Source organism: Cydia amplana, chromosome 21 (assembly GCF_948474715.1).
Source record: "Cydia amplana chromosome 21, ilCydAmpl1.1, whole genome shotgun sequence".
Taxonomy (NCBI): domain Eukaryota; kingdom Metazoa; phylum Arthropoda; class Insecta; order Lepidoptera; family Tortricidae; genus Cydia; species Cydia amplana.
Window position 1 is genome coordinate 2,135,375 of NC_086089.1, and position 18,617 is coordinate 2,153,991.

General features: G+C 37.2%; 1 protein-coding gene across 1 annotated transcript in view; it reads left to right on the top strand.

Annotated features, from left to right (window-relative positions):
- Nucleotides 1–18,617, top strand: part of LOC134658039 (dystonin) — a 241,097-nt gene that overhangs the window by 20,248 nt on the left and 202,232 nt on the right. The window contains exons 2-3 of the mRNA XM_063513646.1: nucleotides 4,000–4,609; nucleotides 15,608–15,669. Coding sequence (XP_063369716.1) covers nucleotides 4,396–4,609; nucleotides 15,608–15,669 — 276 coding nt within the window. The 5' untranslated portion in view covers nucleotides 4,000–4,395. The remainder of the gene's footprint in view (nucleotides 1–3,999; nucleotides 4,610–15,607; nucleotides 15,670–18,617) is intronic.

Below are 18,617 nucleotides of genomic sequence, written 5' to 3' on the forward strand. Positions count from 1 at the left end.
TCCGTATGTCACAGCCACTTTTTTCCGAAACTATAAGAACTATACTGTTGAAACTTGGTAAGTAGATGTATTCTGTGAACCGCATTAAGATTTTCACACAAAAATAGAAAAAAAACAATAAATTTTGGGGGTTCCCCATACTGTGAACTGAAACTCAAAAAATTTTTTTTTTCATCAAACCCATACGTGTGGGGTATCTATGGATAGGTCTTCAAAAATGATATTGAGGTTTCTAATATCATTTTTTTCTAAACTAAATAGTTTTGCGCGAGAGACACTTCCAAAGTGGTAAAATGTGTGTCCCCCCCCCCCCTGTAACTTCTAAAATAAGAGAATGAAAAAACTAAAAAAAATATATGATGTACATTACAATGCAAACTTCCACCGAAAATTGGTTTGAACGAGATCTAGTAAGTAGTTTTTTTTTTGATACGTCATAAATCCCCTGAATACGGAACCCTTCATGGGCGAGTCCGACTCGCACTTGGCCGCTTTTTGCTTTTATTTTGACTTCATAAAATTGTATTGTTCCTCAGAAACTTTTTGCCGTCAGGTCCATCAATCATCTTGTTCTCATCTGTGGCCAGATTACCCTGTAATGACAGCATTAGCTGCAATATTTAATCATGGCTGGTATCATTTGGAGTTTCGAAACCGTGTCACATGTTCTCGGCTCGGTTTAGAAACTGGACAATACAGTGAAAATGCCTTGTGTGACCTTACCTGACGAGGTGGCTATGCGAGCGGTTACATTCGCTGAGCGGATTTATCGTATTTTTACTTGATACTTGAACATAAATTAATTCATTTTTATATATTTATTAGAGCTTTCATTATTCTACAGAGAATTATTTGGATTTGAAGTTTTATTTTATTTTTCTACTGTAGACCCCTTCTGGGTAAAAGCCTCCTCCAACTGAAATTACGTGTCTACAAAGAATAATCATAGATTGAACAAATTGAACCTTCAATTTATGTTACTGGTACGAGTACGCCGTAAAATTTACAAAAAATCGAATTAGCCGTGCTAAAAGTTTCTATAAGTAATTATAAGATAAAGGGTTTAATCACCAAATATAATCAAATGAAGATGTTGTTATTCTATAAATAATATCTCAAGTCATTGCTGTGGCCCCACTATGTACACAATCAGTACTACGAGTATAACGTAGCTCGTAGGCCAAAAAAGTGTTGGCACCCATTGTCCCCGGGTCCCCGCTGGCATTGGGGCGCCGGCACCCGTCCATTTCCCACGGCGGTGCGCAAGGTCACCGCCTTGGATGAGTTGTTTGTCTGTGCGTGTGGTGACTGTCACACAATCGGTTTTGGCAAATCCGGACCCGAAAAGCGGGTTTTACTTGTTATTCGTGCCCGCCTGAGAATAATATTCGTACTTTCTGGTAGATCTGATTCGTAAAATATCGTTAAATTTGATGTTTATCAATTACTAGCGACCCGCCCCAGCTTCGCACGGATTAACTAATTATACATAAAACTTCCTCTTGAATCAGTCTATCTATTTAAAAAAACCGCATCAAAATCCGTTGCGTAGTTTTAAAGATCTAAGCATACATACAGACAGACAGACAGCGGGAAACGACTTTGTTTTATACTATGTAGTGATAGTGATATCAGATTAGTAATTTTAATAATTATTATTTAATTAATAAATAAAAATGTTAAATAACATCTTAATGTCAAAACGAAAGTTATCTAGTTTTTAGGGTTCCGTAGCCAAATGGCAAAAAACGGAACCCTTATAGATTCGTCATGTCTGTCTGTCTGTCTGTCTGTCTGTCTGTCCGTCTGTCCGTCTGTCCGTCTGTCTGTCCGTCCGTATGTCACAGCCACTTTTCTCCGAAACTATAAGAACTATACTGTTGAAACTTGGTAAGTAGATGTATTCTGTGAACCGCATTAAGATTTTCACACAAAAATAGAAAAAAAACAATAAATTTTTGGGGTTCCCCATACTTCGAACTGAAACTCAAAATTTTTTTTTTCATCAAACCCATACGTGTGGGGTATCTATGGATAGGTCTTCAAAAATGATATTGAGGTTTCTAATATCATTTTTTTCTAAACTGAATAGTTTGCGCGAGAGACACTTCCAAAGTGGTAAAATTTTTTAATCCTATAAATAAATACAATATAGTAATTAATATAGTATAAGTTAGTAGTTAGTACTTAGCAGTCGCCTTGTGTCACCGCCTCAATTTCGGGCAGGCTGAAAACCAGCGCTGAAACCACGCAATAAAAGGCGGGGCTTCCAGCACATTAGCTGAGACTGTCCAATTGTCACATAGAATGTAATTAGAGCTTATTTATACATATACTGTCTAGGTTAAGTATAGCTTAAGTGTGTAAAAAAATTGTAATTTAAAATCCCTGTTGTGACAATAAATGCTTTATCTATCTATCTATCTATCTATCTAAAATGTGTGCCCCCCCCCCACCCCTGTAACTTCTAAAATAAGAGAATGATAAAACTAAAAAAAATATATGATGTACATTACCATGTAAACTTCCACCGAAAATTGGTTTGAACGAGATCTAGTAAGTAGTTTTTTTTTATACGTCATAAATCGCCTAAATACGGAACCCTTCATGGGCGAGTCCGACTCGCACTTGGCCGCTTTTTACTAACTGGTGGCGTCTTAATTCACTCGTCGGTTGTTTTGCTAGGTAATTCTAGGAAAACCCAGTCATCTTGAACCAGAGATAATCAAACTTTATAATTGGTAAGAGTCGATGATAAAGGATTGCAATTAAAACCATGACGCGTCCATTTTTAGCTATCGATGTCAAGGCCGTAAACGTAAATAACAAAATTTTAATAATAATTTTCACTTAATCAACCCAACTCTGACAATGGATGTATGTACGAATTTATTTTGACGTTATAAATTTCTCTTTTGGAAATCGGCCGTGAAGCAAGGCATTATTGTGCCAAATAAAGGGATAATTCCGGCCGCTATTGGGTTTAATTTCGATAAATGCACCGCCCCTTAGCATTCCGGATTTCGAGAAATATTCGCGTTACAGTCATTGGCAATGACAGATCAAGAATTGCCTTGTTACCTTGTTTTGATTTATATAGGTGAAAACGAAATGATTAATATTTTCATAGATATACGGCGGCAGTTTTACTGAATCGGAGCATTTCTTAAGCATCTATGGAATCGTACCCTAATCGTTTAATCCTATTACTGGTTTTACTTAGGTATGGAGCGTGCAAATTCGATTTGGTTAGTCGGATCAAATCCAAATGTCTAACGTCCGCGCAGGTAGATACCCCGTCAGACGGGTCGGTTATTTTTATCGCATTTATAACATATGTAACATACCATTAGCTTATAATATATCCGCAATACTTGGAATGGATTTTAAAACTTAACGTCTTCGATGGGTTATGGATAAAGATAAAGATAAGATAAAAGATAGTTTATTCAAGTAGGCATAATTACAATACGCTTATGAACGTCAAATAAAGCTAGGTAGACCGGCTCCAACCCTACACCTCTGCCCCGAGAAGATTTAAATCCCCCCTCAATTGGAGGAGGGTATCCCATTATGGGAATTAATATAACTAAGGAAAATACGTATGATTTTAACGTTATCTGCTATAGTTATATGTTTATTTATAAAATGTAGCCGCGTAACTTGATGAAGCAAAAACTTTAATAAGATGATTATAGTTTATTCATGTCATGTTTAATCGTCATTTCTTATATTGCGTATAATCAAACAGTAATTATTCCTCATGCTTAAACGATTTCATCATAATCATGTTTTGATCGAGGATCAAAATATAAAACGCTGATCAGAGCCGCGAATACCTACTCCGTAACAAGGTTGTTAAATACCGAAATCATCGTCTTGGGGTTTTATAATCGTCGTCATTAGCTAACCTCCGAAATAGCGTAAATAAAATGATTAGTGTATGAGGCAATCTGGACCTCGAAAATTATTTCATTCCATTGTGTTTCCGTTTCGCAGGTGTTTCCACTGCTTCTCTATTTAACCAGATGCAAGAAGCCATGTGAAACCCGACGTGAATCATAGACATACGAAAACGAACCGACATTCGATTTAAACGTAACCAAGCATTCCAAATTAACCATAAAGTTGCCATATTAACAAACTTTTAATCAATAAGTAACACAGTGACAGATAAATGAAGTGAAAAAATCGTGTCAAGATCAAAAAGTGTGTGTCAAGGGATCTGTGCAACTTTCCTTTTGTGGAGTCGATGCCGTGATACTCTGGTGAATCATTGCCAACCTTGGTCGCGAACGGGTTGCAGGATTTTGGCGGATCCTGCCTCATCGTTTCAGTGGAAAAAACGAAAGTGTATAGTGTTTAAAGTGACCGGCATGCGACTGTTAATCTAACATGTCGACGCAAGCGTACTACAAGGAGCGACTCGGGTTCGACCCGCAGGAGGTGGACGGAGTGAACGGGAACGGGTTCTACGAGGGCCCACACCAGCCGAAGCGGCACCGCGGCGACAGGCGACACGGCAACGACTCGCACGACCAGGTGTACGAGGAGAACTTGACCAAGTTCAAAGGTACCACATGTTGGGGGTTCTTTATACAGCAGGCAGGTTCGTGGTGGCGGTTATAGAGAATGCGCGTGTTGTGTTGTTTACAACGCTTGCGTTCTTTGCGTGCGTTGCTTTGTGGCGGTTTTATAAACTCATCGGATAGTACAGTCAACATCAGATATTTCGGAGCGGCCAAGATGCTCAAAAATATCTTAACATTACATTTAGCAACGATTTACTTACTCATACTACTACAAGTCTACTTATCACTGTCCTATAAGAGAAAGGTGTAATATTTGGCTCGTGACTGCCGTACCAACAATTCTGACATCTTAAACATTTAATAGAGTCTTTTGGCGTAGTTATATAAAAAAACAAACCCTACCCAAATATTTGTACAATAGTTCAATTTTCATAGCTATGTTGGACTAGCATAAGAAAATTGGGACTGTATTTCAAAACAGTTATAGTAGTTTATGCAACAGTGATATAATAAGGGTTCTTAAAATTCAAGGGTCGAAGTTACAAAACTCGACTACGTCTCGTTTTGTAACTTCGACCCTTGAATTTTAAGAACCAATTATGAGCTGTTGCATACATTACTTTTTCTATGACAGCTGCAGCAAAAAAAAAAAAGAGTTATTATTTAAAAAAAAGAGATTATTAAAAAAAAAGAGTTATTATTAAAAAAAAGAGTTATTATTAAAAAAAAAGAGTTATTATTAAAAAAAAAAGAGTTATTATAAAAAAAAAGAGTTATTATTTAAAAAAAATTGAGTTATTATTTAAAAAAAAAAAGAGTTATTATTGTAAATGAAAACATACCTCTTTCAATCAAGATGATCGGAACTTGTATCTTTAAAAAAAAATAAAGCAGTTGTATTATACTCATAAGATGACTGCTAGCAGTCATCTTATGAGCCTATAGACAAAGCATTCAAATGACATTGCTTTAGATATCACTGTCAGTCATTTAATTGACACATTTAAGTGCTGGAGTAGAAAAAAACTGTTTGTAAACTGCCACAAAGTAAACCACATCAACAGTGATAGCAGCACGAGTGCGTGTGACAACTTGACAAGTTTCACTAACTCTTTGAACCAACGATAGGTCTCTCATTACATTTGCATATTTTGATAAAAACTAAACATTACCAGCTCGACTCTCTTTAACTGCAATCTTTAGTGACAGTCAAAAGCCGCGAAAGAAACTAATTAGAGTAAAGATACCTCCATATTTTCAAATCAAGTCGCTAACACATTTACATATTTGACATTAATTGGTCGATTTGGTCGTTGCTTTTACGCGTGGCTATATATCTAAACGTCAGCGGTAATCAACTTAAAACACAGTAAACGTGTCGTTATTCAGAATACTGGTTTTGCCTTCAAACTATACGTTTTGAGCCATTTAAAAATCCAGTCATTTAAACTAAGACACATTAACATTATCATTTATTTTTACCAGTTTTAAATTCTGGCCGTTTTTCGTAAATGGCTACTATGACAGTAATTAAAGAAGGATTTATCCAGTTGTTTTAACCGTGAATATTATTGAATATGTTAAGAGCCAACAGGAGTGGTCATTTCTCCATACAAACGTACTCGACTGTTTCCTCCGTGGGTTTTGAAGCTAGAGCAATGATTTTTTCAACACAGATCTGGGGGCACGGCAGTGCCCCCGCCAAGTCGAGCGCGAAGCAAACACTGCCGTACCATCCTTTACTGGAACCATTTCGCCGCATTTTCAGGCCCCTATTTGAGAACCTCTGGATAAGACCAGAACGCAGAAATTTTCGTCAGCCAGTAAGCTATAATCACATACTTAAAATCCAAAATTTAATTTAATTTAGTTTCGAAGTTAAGCGAAAGCAAAGTTTTGCATTTATGACACTCATTCATTCACTCATGATCATCAGAATAGAATGAGTACTTCCCATAAACTCAGAGTGCTGAAATTTGGTACAGAGTTAGGGTTTAATGGCCATATAAAGAGTAAACCTAAAAACATTGCAATATCAGTCACGTTCTAAAGATCTAAGAACTGCATAAGTAAGTTTGTAATCCCATATAAATATATGATATTACAAAGTTACTGTTGCAGTTCCTACAAATAGTAGGTAAAGGTGTAAATGTACGATGTGAGTATGAATGAAGATATGTTTAGTTATGATATGTGTATACATAGTATGGGTATGAGTACCCGAAAAGAAGGACTGCCTACAAAAAGAGATGAGATCCCATCAAAAATATTACATGTAAAAAGGTGCAAGTCTCGCAACGCTTTTACTACAAAAAAGTTTTGAGATGTAATGTGAAACCAAGTCGGTTATTTTAATCAGTGCCAGGGGGTGTTAAAACCGTATCAATAAGATATCTTTAATTTGTAATACATATAATGACTTGGCAATCGCACATAATGCTTTACTCGTACCGTACTCGTAAATATGTGTAATGCTCAAACTGCAATTAGCGCTAGCGTTATGTTCAATTAGAATTATTTTTAATAGGTGACGATGATCCTTTTTTTGTCATTATGCAGCCGTGCGATGGCCAATTCATTATACGTATTACAAATTAAAGATATCTTATTGATACGGTTTTAACACCCCCTGGCACTGATTAAAATAACCGACTTGGTTTCACATTACATCTCAAAACTTTTTTGTAGTAAAAGCGTTGCGAGACTTGCACCTTTTTACATGTAATGTTTTTGATGGGATTAATATTGTCAATATCTGTGTCGGACCGTTTTGATTTTTTTGATATTTTTGTTTTTTAAGGCGCTAGAGCCCTTCAAAAATGGCCAAAATGGCCTAATTGACTATGCCGCAATGAGAGGCGTGCTATTCAAAACTGATATCAATTAGTCAAAAAAGCAAAACGGTCCGACACAGATAATGTCATTATCATTTAGATTTCCAAATTTGGTTACGATTGGTTAAGTTTTGGAGGAGGAAACAGTCGAGTACGAAACCTCGATTTTTGAGATTTTTACGCTGGATTTTTCGCCTTGTCCTTATCGCACTAGTTTTAGGTGCCGCTTCCGTTAGCGAGACGGGTATATTTACCTAAAATATTTAAATCTTAGCTCCTGTTGGCTCTTAAGATATTATCTGCGGTACTTATTTTTCATTGACGATATGTGACATCTGCGTCATCTGCTATCTTTTGATTTTGATAAAATGAAACACAACTTAAACTGAGACGTACCAATGTGACATAAAACCAAAATAAATGTGTAAGTGACACAACTGATATGTATTGTTTTGTGTTGTTGGACTTGTTTTGAGTGTGACGTGTGTTGCTACTAATTAACATCGAGCCTGTCTGTTTTACTCACTAACTAGCATTAATTAATGTGTAAGATAATAACATTATTTTCAAACGTTTACCACCACTTAAGTGGTCATTAATATACCCTGTTTCATTCTCATATGGTTGAAAATTGAAATGGTTTGTTAAGTGTGTCGCCGTTTAATTCAAAGTGTAAATTACGAAACAACATGCGGGGTATTAAGATGTAGAATTCAAGTTCTTTTTTATTTAATCAAAACTACTCATATTCTTCCAGGTTTGTGTCTTACCCACGCACTGTAGAACGATCCCATACTTTTGGTTGGACATGAGAATTTTCTGTTACTCGATGATAAGTTTTTATACTGTTGACAAAGAACTGTAAATATTCCCAGGATCCTGATTTAATTTCATACATTTTTGTTAGAAGAATAAGAAGTTATCGTCGAAAAACAGAAAATTCTTATGTCCAAGTCCAACCACAGGTCCATGGCGTGCGTCGTTCCACAACTTCAGTGCTACGCAGTTGATTGTTTAGTTTCATCTGGTTTCATTTTCTCTTTAAACATTTTGCTTTTATTATTGATTAGGTAATAGGTATATTAAATTACGCTAAAGTAAATTAACTTGCCTCGGCAAGTCGGCTGTCATGTCTAATAGTAGATAAACAATAAATCTCCATTTCTAATTAACTGCAATGTCATACAGCACTGCAACTGTCACGACTGATCGAAACCAATTAAATTTCTCGTAAAATACCAATTAAAGCCAATAACTATGGAAGGCGGTACCTGTGGCGGCATCGGTTGAATCAGCTCGAAGGTCAAAGGGTGACCAGTGGAGACCAGACGACATTGGAACGAATTCCTTAATAAGACCAATTTGGTGGCCAGCTCTCTACTGCACGGATCTTAAGTGGTGACTTGCAGTTATCTTTACACAGGTCATAATTTAATAATCAATATTTCGATGTCCAGTCAGTGTCAATGATGATTTTAAATAACATATATGAATTGTATGTAATATGTTGTAATGTGATAAAAAAGTTGGGTCACATTCTTACATTTGTTGGTTGACAGAAAACATTTGATGCATCACACAATGATAACTTTTACGATGGTTTTTATAATCTCAATCATAAGTAATCCTGGCGTATCTATTCGCGTTGTCGTAAAGTAATCAACGAATCAACTTTAGTTCCTTGGATCGGACAAAGGTCAACGATCTCCCAAATTTGTCGCCTATTTCGAAGCTCATAAAGCATCCGCCAACGCGGCTAAATACGCGTGTCTGCTCATAGTAACAAATCAACGATAATCTACCTAGATCTAGCAGACTGTTAAAGCAGTTGCGGAACTGACTACGCCATGTACGGAACCGCAGGAATCCGATAAACACGCAGATAGACTCCAGTTGGCAGTGGGTCAATGCGGACCGGTTACCAAGGTAATTAGGTAAACGAATAATGCCTATAGGGTATGTAGTTCCATTGAAAAGCCTTCATTGTTTCGATCGAGCTGTGCCAATTTATGTGAATGAAGTTCTGCTGATGTTTATTTGAGCAGGTTGTACCATCACGAGTAATTATATACATAGGTATATGAATGGCACTATTGAATCAGCAAATGGCGAGTAAGTATTGTAACAAATTGTTTTTAAAATAAACATTGAAAGTTAAGTTTAATTAGTGCAGATATCAGTCGAGCCCGCTTCAGTGGTAAAACTGACTACGACTGCCGTGAACTATATTAATAAGTTAAGTTATTAAATTACAACAGCACGCATGCGGGCATAATAATCGTAAATCCTAGTTGCATCACTTGCTAAAGCTAGTGCAGCAAATTAGCGAACAGACGCTAACTGAGTGTGCGCGCTGATGAGCATCTTATCAAGTGTAGAGCGCACTTGGGAAATCAAAGTACAGAGTCCTGGAATAGTCGAAACCAATCTAGGAACTAATTTAGTAATCTTATCAGGACTCCTAGCCACTGGTCGTAGGGGCGTTTGATTTATAAGTTTTAGTTAAATCACGAACTCGTGATGAAACCAAGCAGCCTTGTGTCAATTATTTAGTTACTACATGTGCACAGCACCTGAGGGCTGAGAGCAATAAAATAGTATCGAGGAAACACGAAAACCTTTATGAATACATGATTACAATTAATAGCTTTTCGGTCGACAAGCAACTTGGCGAAAATGTCAATGTTATTTGCTTGCTTATCGGCCTTATTCCAAATTCTTGTTAAATTAGCTCCAATACCACCTCAAAAATAATCAGTCTTACCTTATAGTTCAATTTGCTAACCAGTTTTGTAACAAATTGTAACAGTTTTGTAACAAATATTAACATTTTTATTACGGAATTAAATAAGAATGCAAACGTAACTTATGAAACCAAACCACGCGACCATTTGACACCGTTATACCTTCGACGTTTTCGTTTGTCGAATTACCTATAGCATTGTCCACGTTATCGTTGTTATATCACAGAAATTATCATGTTTTTCAGCGGCCTTCACCTGTCCTTTAGCGAAGCGTTAAAAGTAGCAGTGGGGCTCTAACTCTACGTTAACACAGTCGCATAGTTTTGATGCAAGCTTCGTTCTTATCAACGAATTAGATTCCAATAAGATTTAATAACGTTTCAATGGTTTCCTGTACCACGCTTTTCACTGTTTTCTGTCTTTTCAAGAATTGTATTATACAAACACTCCGATAATAAAAGCCCTCGTTTTAAAGCCAAACATAAATAATACCTAGGTGTGCTTTTGAGTTGGTACACATAACTTGTTCCAATATTTATAACACTTTTTTTTCAACTGTTTGATGAACTTCAACAATCATTATAACTATCCGGCAAATCATTAAGAAGAAAGTCAATCGATTAGAGTAAGTGTGCTATGTTATAATGAGGTTGCAATGATAATTGATCGATCATCACAGGTATTAGCTTTATAAACTGCCGATGCTGTTGAATTAACGTTCTTAACACTTTGATCTAAGGTTCAGGTCATGGATAATAATCAGAATAAATGAGAAGGTCTGATTAAGTGCACGCGCGGGAATTCTTCCGTTATATCAATCGAACTGTTTTACCTTTATAGTTTGCTAGTCAATAAATCTGTCTGCTAGGCGACTGTTGCTGTATGAGTGCGAATGGCTGAGATGCCCGCAACGAGGTTTCCAATTTTAAGAAAACAGAGGCGGTATGGTTATTTGGTACCTTTCTGAAGCATTTATCAACCACTCACTAAAGTAAGATCAAATTAAATTGTACAGTTGTGTCAGATAACATCTCCAAAAGCAAACGGTGACAAATCAAGTCCCGCAAACACTTGAAATAATTTCGCATCCCGTCAATCTTAATGATTCAACATCACATGTGTAATTGAGTTTTCAATCACGGCATCGGTCCGCTAACTGATGATTCCATCTTGACTCGTCATTACACTTGATATGAGTAGGTCAGTCTGCACTTTGAATTAAGTAGTATGAAGAGCTGCAGATGTTAGTCACCTCGGAAGTCCTAGTCGGTTCCCGTACATTTCCATCGACATGCCAGGTTTTGGTACAATAGCGTTAATCGATGACAAGATAAGCTCAAAGCAACCAGTTAAGGGATATAGGATAGGAGTATAGCAGCTAGACACCTTTTGCAAAGACATTTTATTTGAAATAATAGCCGATCGGACACTTTTTTGATGCAACATGAAATGTGCTAAGATATGGATTCAAAGTTACATTTAGTAAATATGCGAAGGAATAAAGGCTTGGCCAAACACACGGCGCGACGCAGCGCCGCGTGATGCCTGTTCAAACAGGGCGCGCGCGGATCGCCTTTCAACACGCCCTCATCGCGCGCGCCACCGCTCGCTGCCTAACGTCCGATCCGATGTGACTCAGTGCGACGCGGCGGGCCGCCGCGTCCGCGCGGCGCAGCGCTGCGCACTAGTGATGGGTAGGACATCAATTTAAAATGAGTTTGTATGAGTACCTCATTTTCTAAAATGAGGTGTTACAATGTCTTACTTCAAATGAGGTGAGGTACTAGCATATTTTCAGCGACGACTATTCCATTAATTCCAACGGCGACAAAAATATTTTTCACCTCAGCAGCTCGAACAAGGGTACTTTGCTACTTAAAAACAGTGAGCAAAATCGTATTTTGCTCACTGAGTGAGACAAAATGAGCAAAATGCGATTTTGCTCACTCAGTGAGCAAAATGCGATTTTGCTCACTGTTTTTAAGTAGCAAAGTACCCTTGTTCGAGCTGCTGAGGTGAAAATTTAATTGTTGGTATATCTTAAGAAAACATGAGTGAATAGAGGTAAGTGATGAAGAAGGAATACATTTTTCGGGTTCTCTAATATGTTCTCACTGCTGAGGTGAAAAATGTTGTGTACTACACGAGATCAAAGTTATTTACATCTCGTGCGCTTTTGAGTCCCTTACTACGCTCAAGATTCTAAATTAGATTCACTCGCTACGCTCGTGAATCTATTATAGAATCTTTCGCTTGCACGGGACTCAAAATAAGCACTCGAAGAAATATCAAACTTTGATCTCTTGTTGTACAAATAACTATAATGTACATATATATGTAGGTATTCATCACTTCCTTTATAAATAAATAAATAGTAACATTTAATTGAAGTGCAATTCTGGAGGTTAAGAATAGAACTTTTAGGAGAAAGATAATTTTAGAATCAAGTAAAATGAATAGAGGAGTGAAGTAAGACATTTTTGCGGTACGAAGTACTGCGACAAATTAACAAAATGAGTGGTACAAATGAGGTGCCTCACGAGTGAGCGACTCAACACTACTGCGCACACGCCGCGTGGACGCAAGGGGCTGCGCGGCGCGGGGCGCGACAGAAGCGGGGTGTGATACCGGCGGGACGCAGTCTGTTTGACGTCGGTAACCTGTTAGCACGCTGCGTCGCGCCGTGTGTTTGGCCAAGCCTTTACGCAAAAATAGTGTACCACAACCACTATACTCTCCTACTCACAAAAGAGTCATAAGTCTTATGAAAGTACACTCAAGCTGAATTTATTGACAAACACAGTAAATACATTTGATCGTCTGTGGTTTGAGCACTACTAGTATGCCATTCGAGAGCTACTGATGCTGGGCGCTACCAAGACAACAAGACAAATGACTGTAACTGAATAAGAATTTCATGTTGATGTTACCTTCTCAGAACAAGATTTGCAGTAGGCGTTAACAAGTGCAGTGCACTCACAATGCTCAATTGCAACGATAATAACAGCCGCTCGTTAAGAATGCATTTCAGCGCACATCGCTTCAATTGTTAAGAGGTTTGCGGTGAAGTTTGTCCTAATTTGTTTAAGCTTAGGTGAAGTAACTTTATTAAAACGACTTTGAGAATTATCGTCAGAGGTTGCCGCGATACAATTTAAATGCTATATTATAAATGAAAGGAAGTAACTCAAAACTAAGTACATAAAAAATTAATAGAACTGGTTGGGGCAAAAAGATTCTTAGTGGCGGAAGGTTATAACTTATATCCTACCCAGGACAACGCGGTAAAACGATTCACTGGTCCTTTTGCATATGACTTTGCCAAGTTCAGGGAGACTTTTTTAGCATCTCATGCTGGCAAACAGGATTTCGCTATAAAAATTATGAATTGAATCTCTTTCGATACCCTCCATTTTGGAGGGTATGAGCGTCGTTGCACTATGACAGCGGCGTCGGGTCGCACCCCATATCATATCTGTCGTCGTTTTGGGGACGATAGAGCGTCGGGTACTTGTCTGCTTTTACTGTTTGTGAAGGGGGACTCGGGGCAGGTTCCGAGCCCACACTCTTAAAATTATCAAAACCTAGTTAAGTATCAAGCTGCTAGCGCCAACATGCTTTGTCAAACTGAAGTTTTAAGTTTGTTTCTTGTTGTTTGTTTTGTATGCTGCAGGCAACTGTATACGCAGCATATGTTTCCGCCGAGTAGGTTATAATTTCCGTCGTGTCGGCATTTCTCGAGATGATTGCTAATGACTGACTGCGATTTCCTCTAAATTGCACCTTCTACACAACAATTTAATAAATGCAACATCCCTGCAACGATATGTATCCACAGTTGGTTTGTATAATATTGCCTAGTTAGCTAATATTGCCAATGTCTAATCAATATGAACTTCGTTCGACTCGTACAAGGATCTGTCTATATTCTTACATGTCTAGAGATGGCACTCCACTCCATACGTAACTCGAGAAGCGAACATCTGCGAATGGTAATCAACTTGCTGATATGCTTAAGTGCTTATATTGGTACCTACTGGGAACATAAGTGTGTCAGACTTTCATCAGTGTAGTACACACATACATATTTGTATATGTAGGTTGTGATATGGTGACGTCAAAATAAAGACAATTAGGCATAGGTACTTGTTGCTCAAATTATGAATATACCATAAAGTAAATCTTATGTTGATGTCCCCAGCCTACTTTTTGTTAGAATAGTAGGACCACAGTAGGACTCACTTAGCAAGCCAAGTATTTGCGCAACCCGCAGCACATATAATTCAATAAACAAATAATACCTAAGCCAACACTTCACAACAGATCTGCATAAACAGTAAAATGCATCACAACTAATACGGAATTCTTGCCCTAACCAGTTTAGTCGGAACCGTCAATTCGAGATTGTGATCTGTATAGTACATTACGTGGGCAGGTCTGGCAGCGTTGGCCACACCTTACTTGGTCATCTAGCTCGTGGTGTGAGATATTTTAATTAGTACCACGGCTTACTTGATGTTGATTAAGACGTGTCTGAAACTGCAGCATGAGATAGGACGAATAGCCCCGCATTCTCGGCATAGTAATCATAGAAGTAATGACACTAGATGACTATAATAATTCAGTTTGGTGAATGCTCAGCCAATAAGGTTTAAAAGGATTAGAGTCGAACCAAGCTCTTATATGAAAATATGACGTTTATATTGATTGACACCCCCTAACGAATGTATTAACGTCGGCGCAGAGTTAGCTTAGACTCTATTGATATTAAGTTGAGGACTATAATGCTCTTATACATTTTTCAAATAAACACCATAGTCCTAATTAATTTTCAGGGAAGTATTACAAAACATCCAGCCCTAATGCGTTGTTGCAAATTCTCATAGCGAATGTTTGGCAAACAGTTCCTACTTCCGATCTAGAAATACGCGGTTCCCTGAAATAGCTGTGCCTATGTTTAGCCTAGCCGTCGATCCGTTCGTTCACCTGCTGTTATTGGATAACGCCTAAACTCTGGCTTAGGTGGGCTTAATGATTTTGTCGTGCTTACGAGTATGTGTATGGTATCTTTGGACTATTTGGATACGACTATTTCCGAAGGTTTTTACCAAGGTTTTAAGGTAGACAATCATTAAGACCGGAGTGCGTTAATATTTAAGGACGTACCTAAATAAGTTCTATGTTACCAAGATAAAAGATTTATGTGATTAACATATGTCGATTATGTTGTACATCCTTCTCTTGAAAAGGGTTTTTATACTTGTTATGGCTGCCTTAGGAGAAATTACAATTTACAAAAGTTGAAGAACTTAAGCGCACTTTTTGAGTCAGCGAAAACTTTCATTGGATATTTCGCGGGCCGTAATTTCGGTACGATGAAAGGCGGGTCTAAAACCACCTTAATGCGCGACCAAGGTTAATAGGTACTATGGGCAATCTATGAATGCTTCAGCATCTACCTAATATATGTATTTATCTTTTTATTTTTTCCTTCCAGACGAGCGAGATGCCATACAGAAGAAGACGTTCACAAAATGGGTCAACAAACACCTTAAAAAGGTAAACATACTACTTTCATTTTATTAGTTTCTCAATATTATGTGTTCTTTTTCGAAAGTTTTAAATTCCGTATCAAGGCTAAGGAAAATCTGTCTCAAGTTGTTATCACTTATCATACTCAGTGTTGAATAGAATAATGACAATGACCCGATCTGTCAACAATGTCAACATACACACGTTTGTCACCGTCATCGTTGTCTTGTCAATTGTATGAATCAAGAGTTTTATTGTTTATGTCATTGGAATTCCATGATGATTTTTAAATATAGGTATTCAAGTCGTATTGAATTTTTGTTAATTTATTACTCTAGTAAAATACGAGGTGTAGGTGTATATTTACGTCAACTCAATTTTTGGGATATTGAAAGCAATAGTCCAATAAACAAAGCAATGCGATAGCCATAAAACGTTATATTGACACTTCAATACACTTATTAAACAAGTCATGTATTACAAATTGACACCGGTGTCATGACATGTCAGATGACGATTGACGTAGAATCGTGACGCTGTGGTGTCAGCGCGGAATAGTAATGTATCATTATATAAATGCAAATTATGATAAAATATGAGGAAAATTACGATAAAATAGACCTTGACTTGAATATTAAATTCCATTATACTAGGTTTAATATTGTTATTGACATCATCTTACTCATACCTTCAGCAACAGGAAAGCTAATGTATGTCTGTTGTAACACTTTATCTAAGTTGGTTAGTTGAGTACTTCCGCAGTGGTTTTCTAGTAAGTACAGTTGCCATCAGGTATATCGGAGGGGCCAAAGTGCGAAAAAATATCTTGATAAATTTATAACAGAGGCTTTTTTCATATACTTATTTTTATTTGTATCAAATAGCTTGGTTGTTTATTCAACGCTTTTAACCTGACGTACCGACGTACGTACCGTAAGCACGAAACCTAACTTAACTGATAGATCATGCCTACACACGTCTTGATGACCTAACCTTTCTCTTTAAGTATGAGAACATACGCTTAATCAATCTAAGTGATGACTAACTGCTTTGCAACCAGTCGTGACATCCCTTTGTTACAATTGCAGGCAGTCTTCCTTAACAAGGATCGAAGGACCAAGTACACTCGGAGTATATAAACCTGCATACGATTCAGGCCACTGCTTTTCGTCTTAATTTGTTTTGTAAATTCTTCACTTAACAGATTTGTTGATTCATTTCACGTATTCTTCTTCCCGAATGAAATTTTGTTGGTTTTGATTATTTTTATGTTTAATTCAATTTCAACTGGTAATATCCGTTACCTATTATTGTTTTGAAAGACCTAAAATAACAGAAGACGCAGAAAAACACAGCCGTCTTAGGAAGTATTTAGAATGTAATGACGTATGTTGTGATTTATTGGTAAATAACTTCCCCGAAACACGAATCCACAGTCGCGGCCTGTAGCTTAAGATCAAACATACCACAAACAAAGGCAGACCAAGCAAATATTTCTCTAAGGGGTCATTGCATTGCAGATTAGTTTGTTTTTCATTGCTTTGGTAACAGTAATCGCTCAGGAATTCATTTTAGGTATTTCCTTGAACGTTCATTTGGAAGTTACAAATATGCCTAAACAAAGTTTTAGGTACCCGGTAATGCTACTAAGTATTCAGAAGCAGTACAGTTTATGGTCAATGTGTCAAATTTTCGATAATATGATGGCCGTAGAATATAAAGTAGAGTTTAATGGGCATTAGAAATCTAGCAACGAGTGCTGGCAAAAATATTAAATAGTCATCGGAAAACCAAACATACTCGAAAATGAAATCTTGAATAAAAGCTTTAAACTAGACATATGCTACATAGCTAGTTAAGTTATGTAACTTATGTACAATCAGTACAATCTTTTTACTATATACCTCAGGAAAGGATAAACAAAGACGCGTTGAAACTTTAAAGGCTTCCTGTGAAAGAACAACAAACTCCACCAAAGACTGCCCCATTGAAGCAAATACAATGTTACTCACAGCGACTCGTTACAGCAAACAGTACATACTAATGCTTATCAGACGTCTTTGCACTTTCACACAACGTCCCTCTGTCCGTCTGAGTCACCAATACTTTTGGCTCCTTGTTCTTTGTTGATTGATATTATGATTACAATCTTGTATGAACCGTACATAAAATTACTTTGGCGGTTGCCATATGTAGTTTAGAGCTAATGACCTGGCTTGACCTGCTGAATGAATTCATTTATTCTTAATGGGAGTAAGTATATCCGGGTATCGTTTTAGCAATAAACTAAATTAACTTCACACCTAACTTAATCTATACTGTACATATTAGAAAATGGTCATTCTTTCTCGGATTAGCTCCGTTCCGTCTTGTAATTTAGTTCCGGTAAAATCTTCTTATACGTTCAGTTGTTCTTATTTTTTGCCCATAAGAATGAATGCTGATTAGTAAATACATGATTACTTGCTGCGTTCCTTAACTAATTTTTGTTAAAGAGTTGTATGTCAAGACAAGATTTAGAGCTCGTTTGCGGTTGTGATATTACCACACAAAATTATTACCGCCACTCCTTTTCAAACCGTACAACCAGCTCATCATAATATGACTAAAATGCTATGAGTTTCATTCCCAAATACTAAATGGTTGATTCACCACGCATTGCTGTCCCAAAGACTTTTATTGCCGTCTTTTCATTCAAAAAGTTCATTTAATATTTTCATGCAAGAAACAGAAAAAGAAAAAGAGTTAGCCTCGAAAAGTGGTGTAAGATTATGTCGCTGCTTGCTCATGCTCATGTACGTATCGTGTTTAGAACATAAATTACCGTTTAGCAATCACTGTATAAAATATTAATAATCCGTAGTTAAATATTGACATAGCCGAGTGGGTCGACTGCTGGTTTAAGCAACAGCGATAACAAAGGATGTAGTGACGCATGCTGCGGGCGCGCTGGATGTTGTCGTTATCCGATTGAC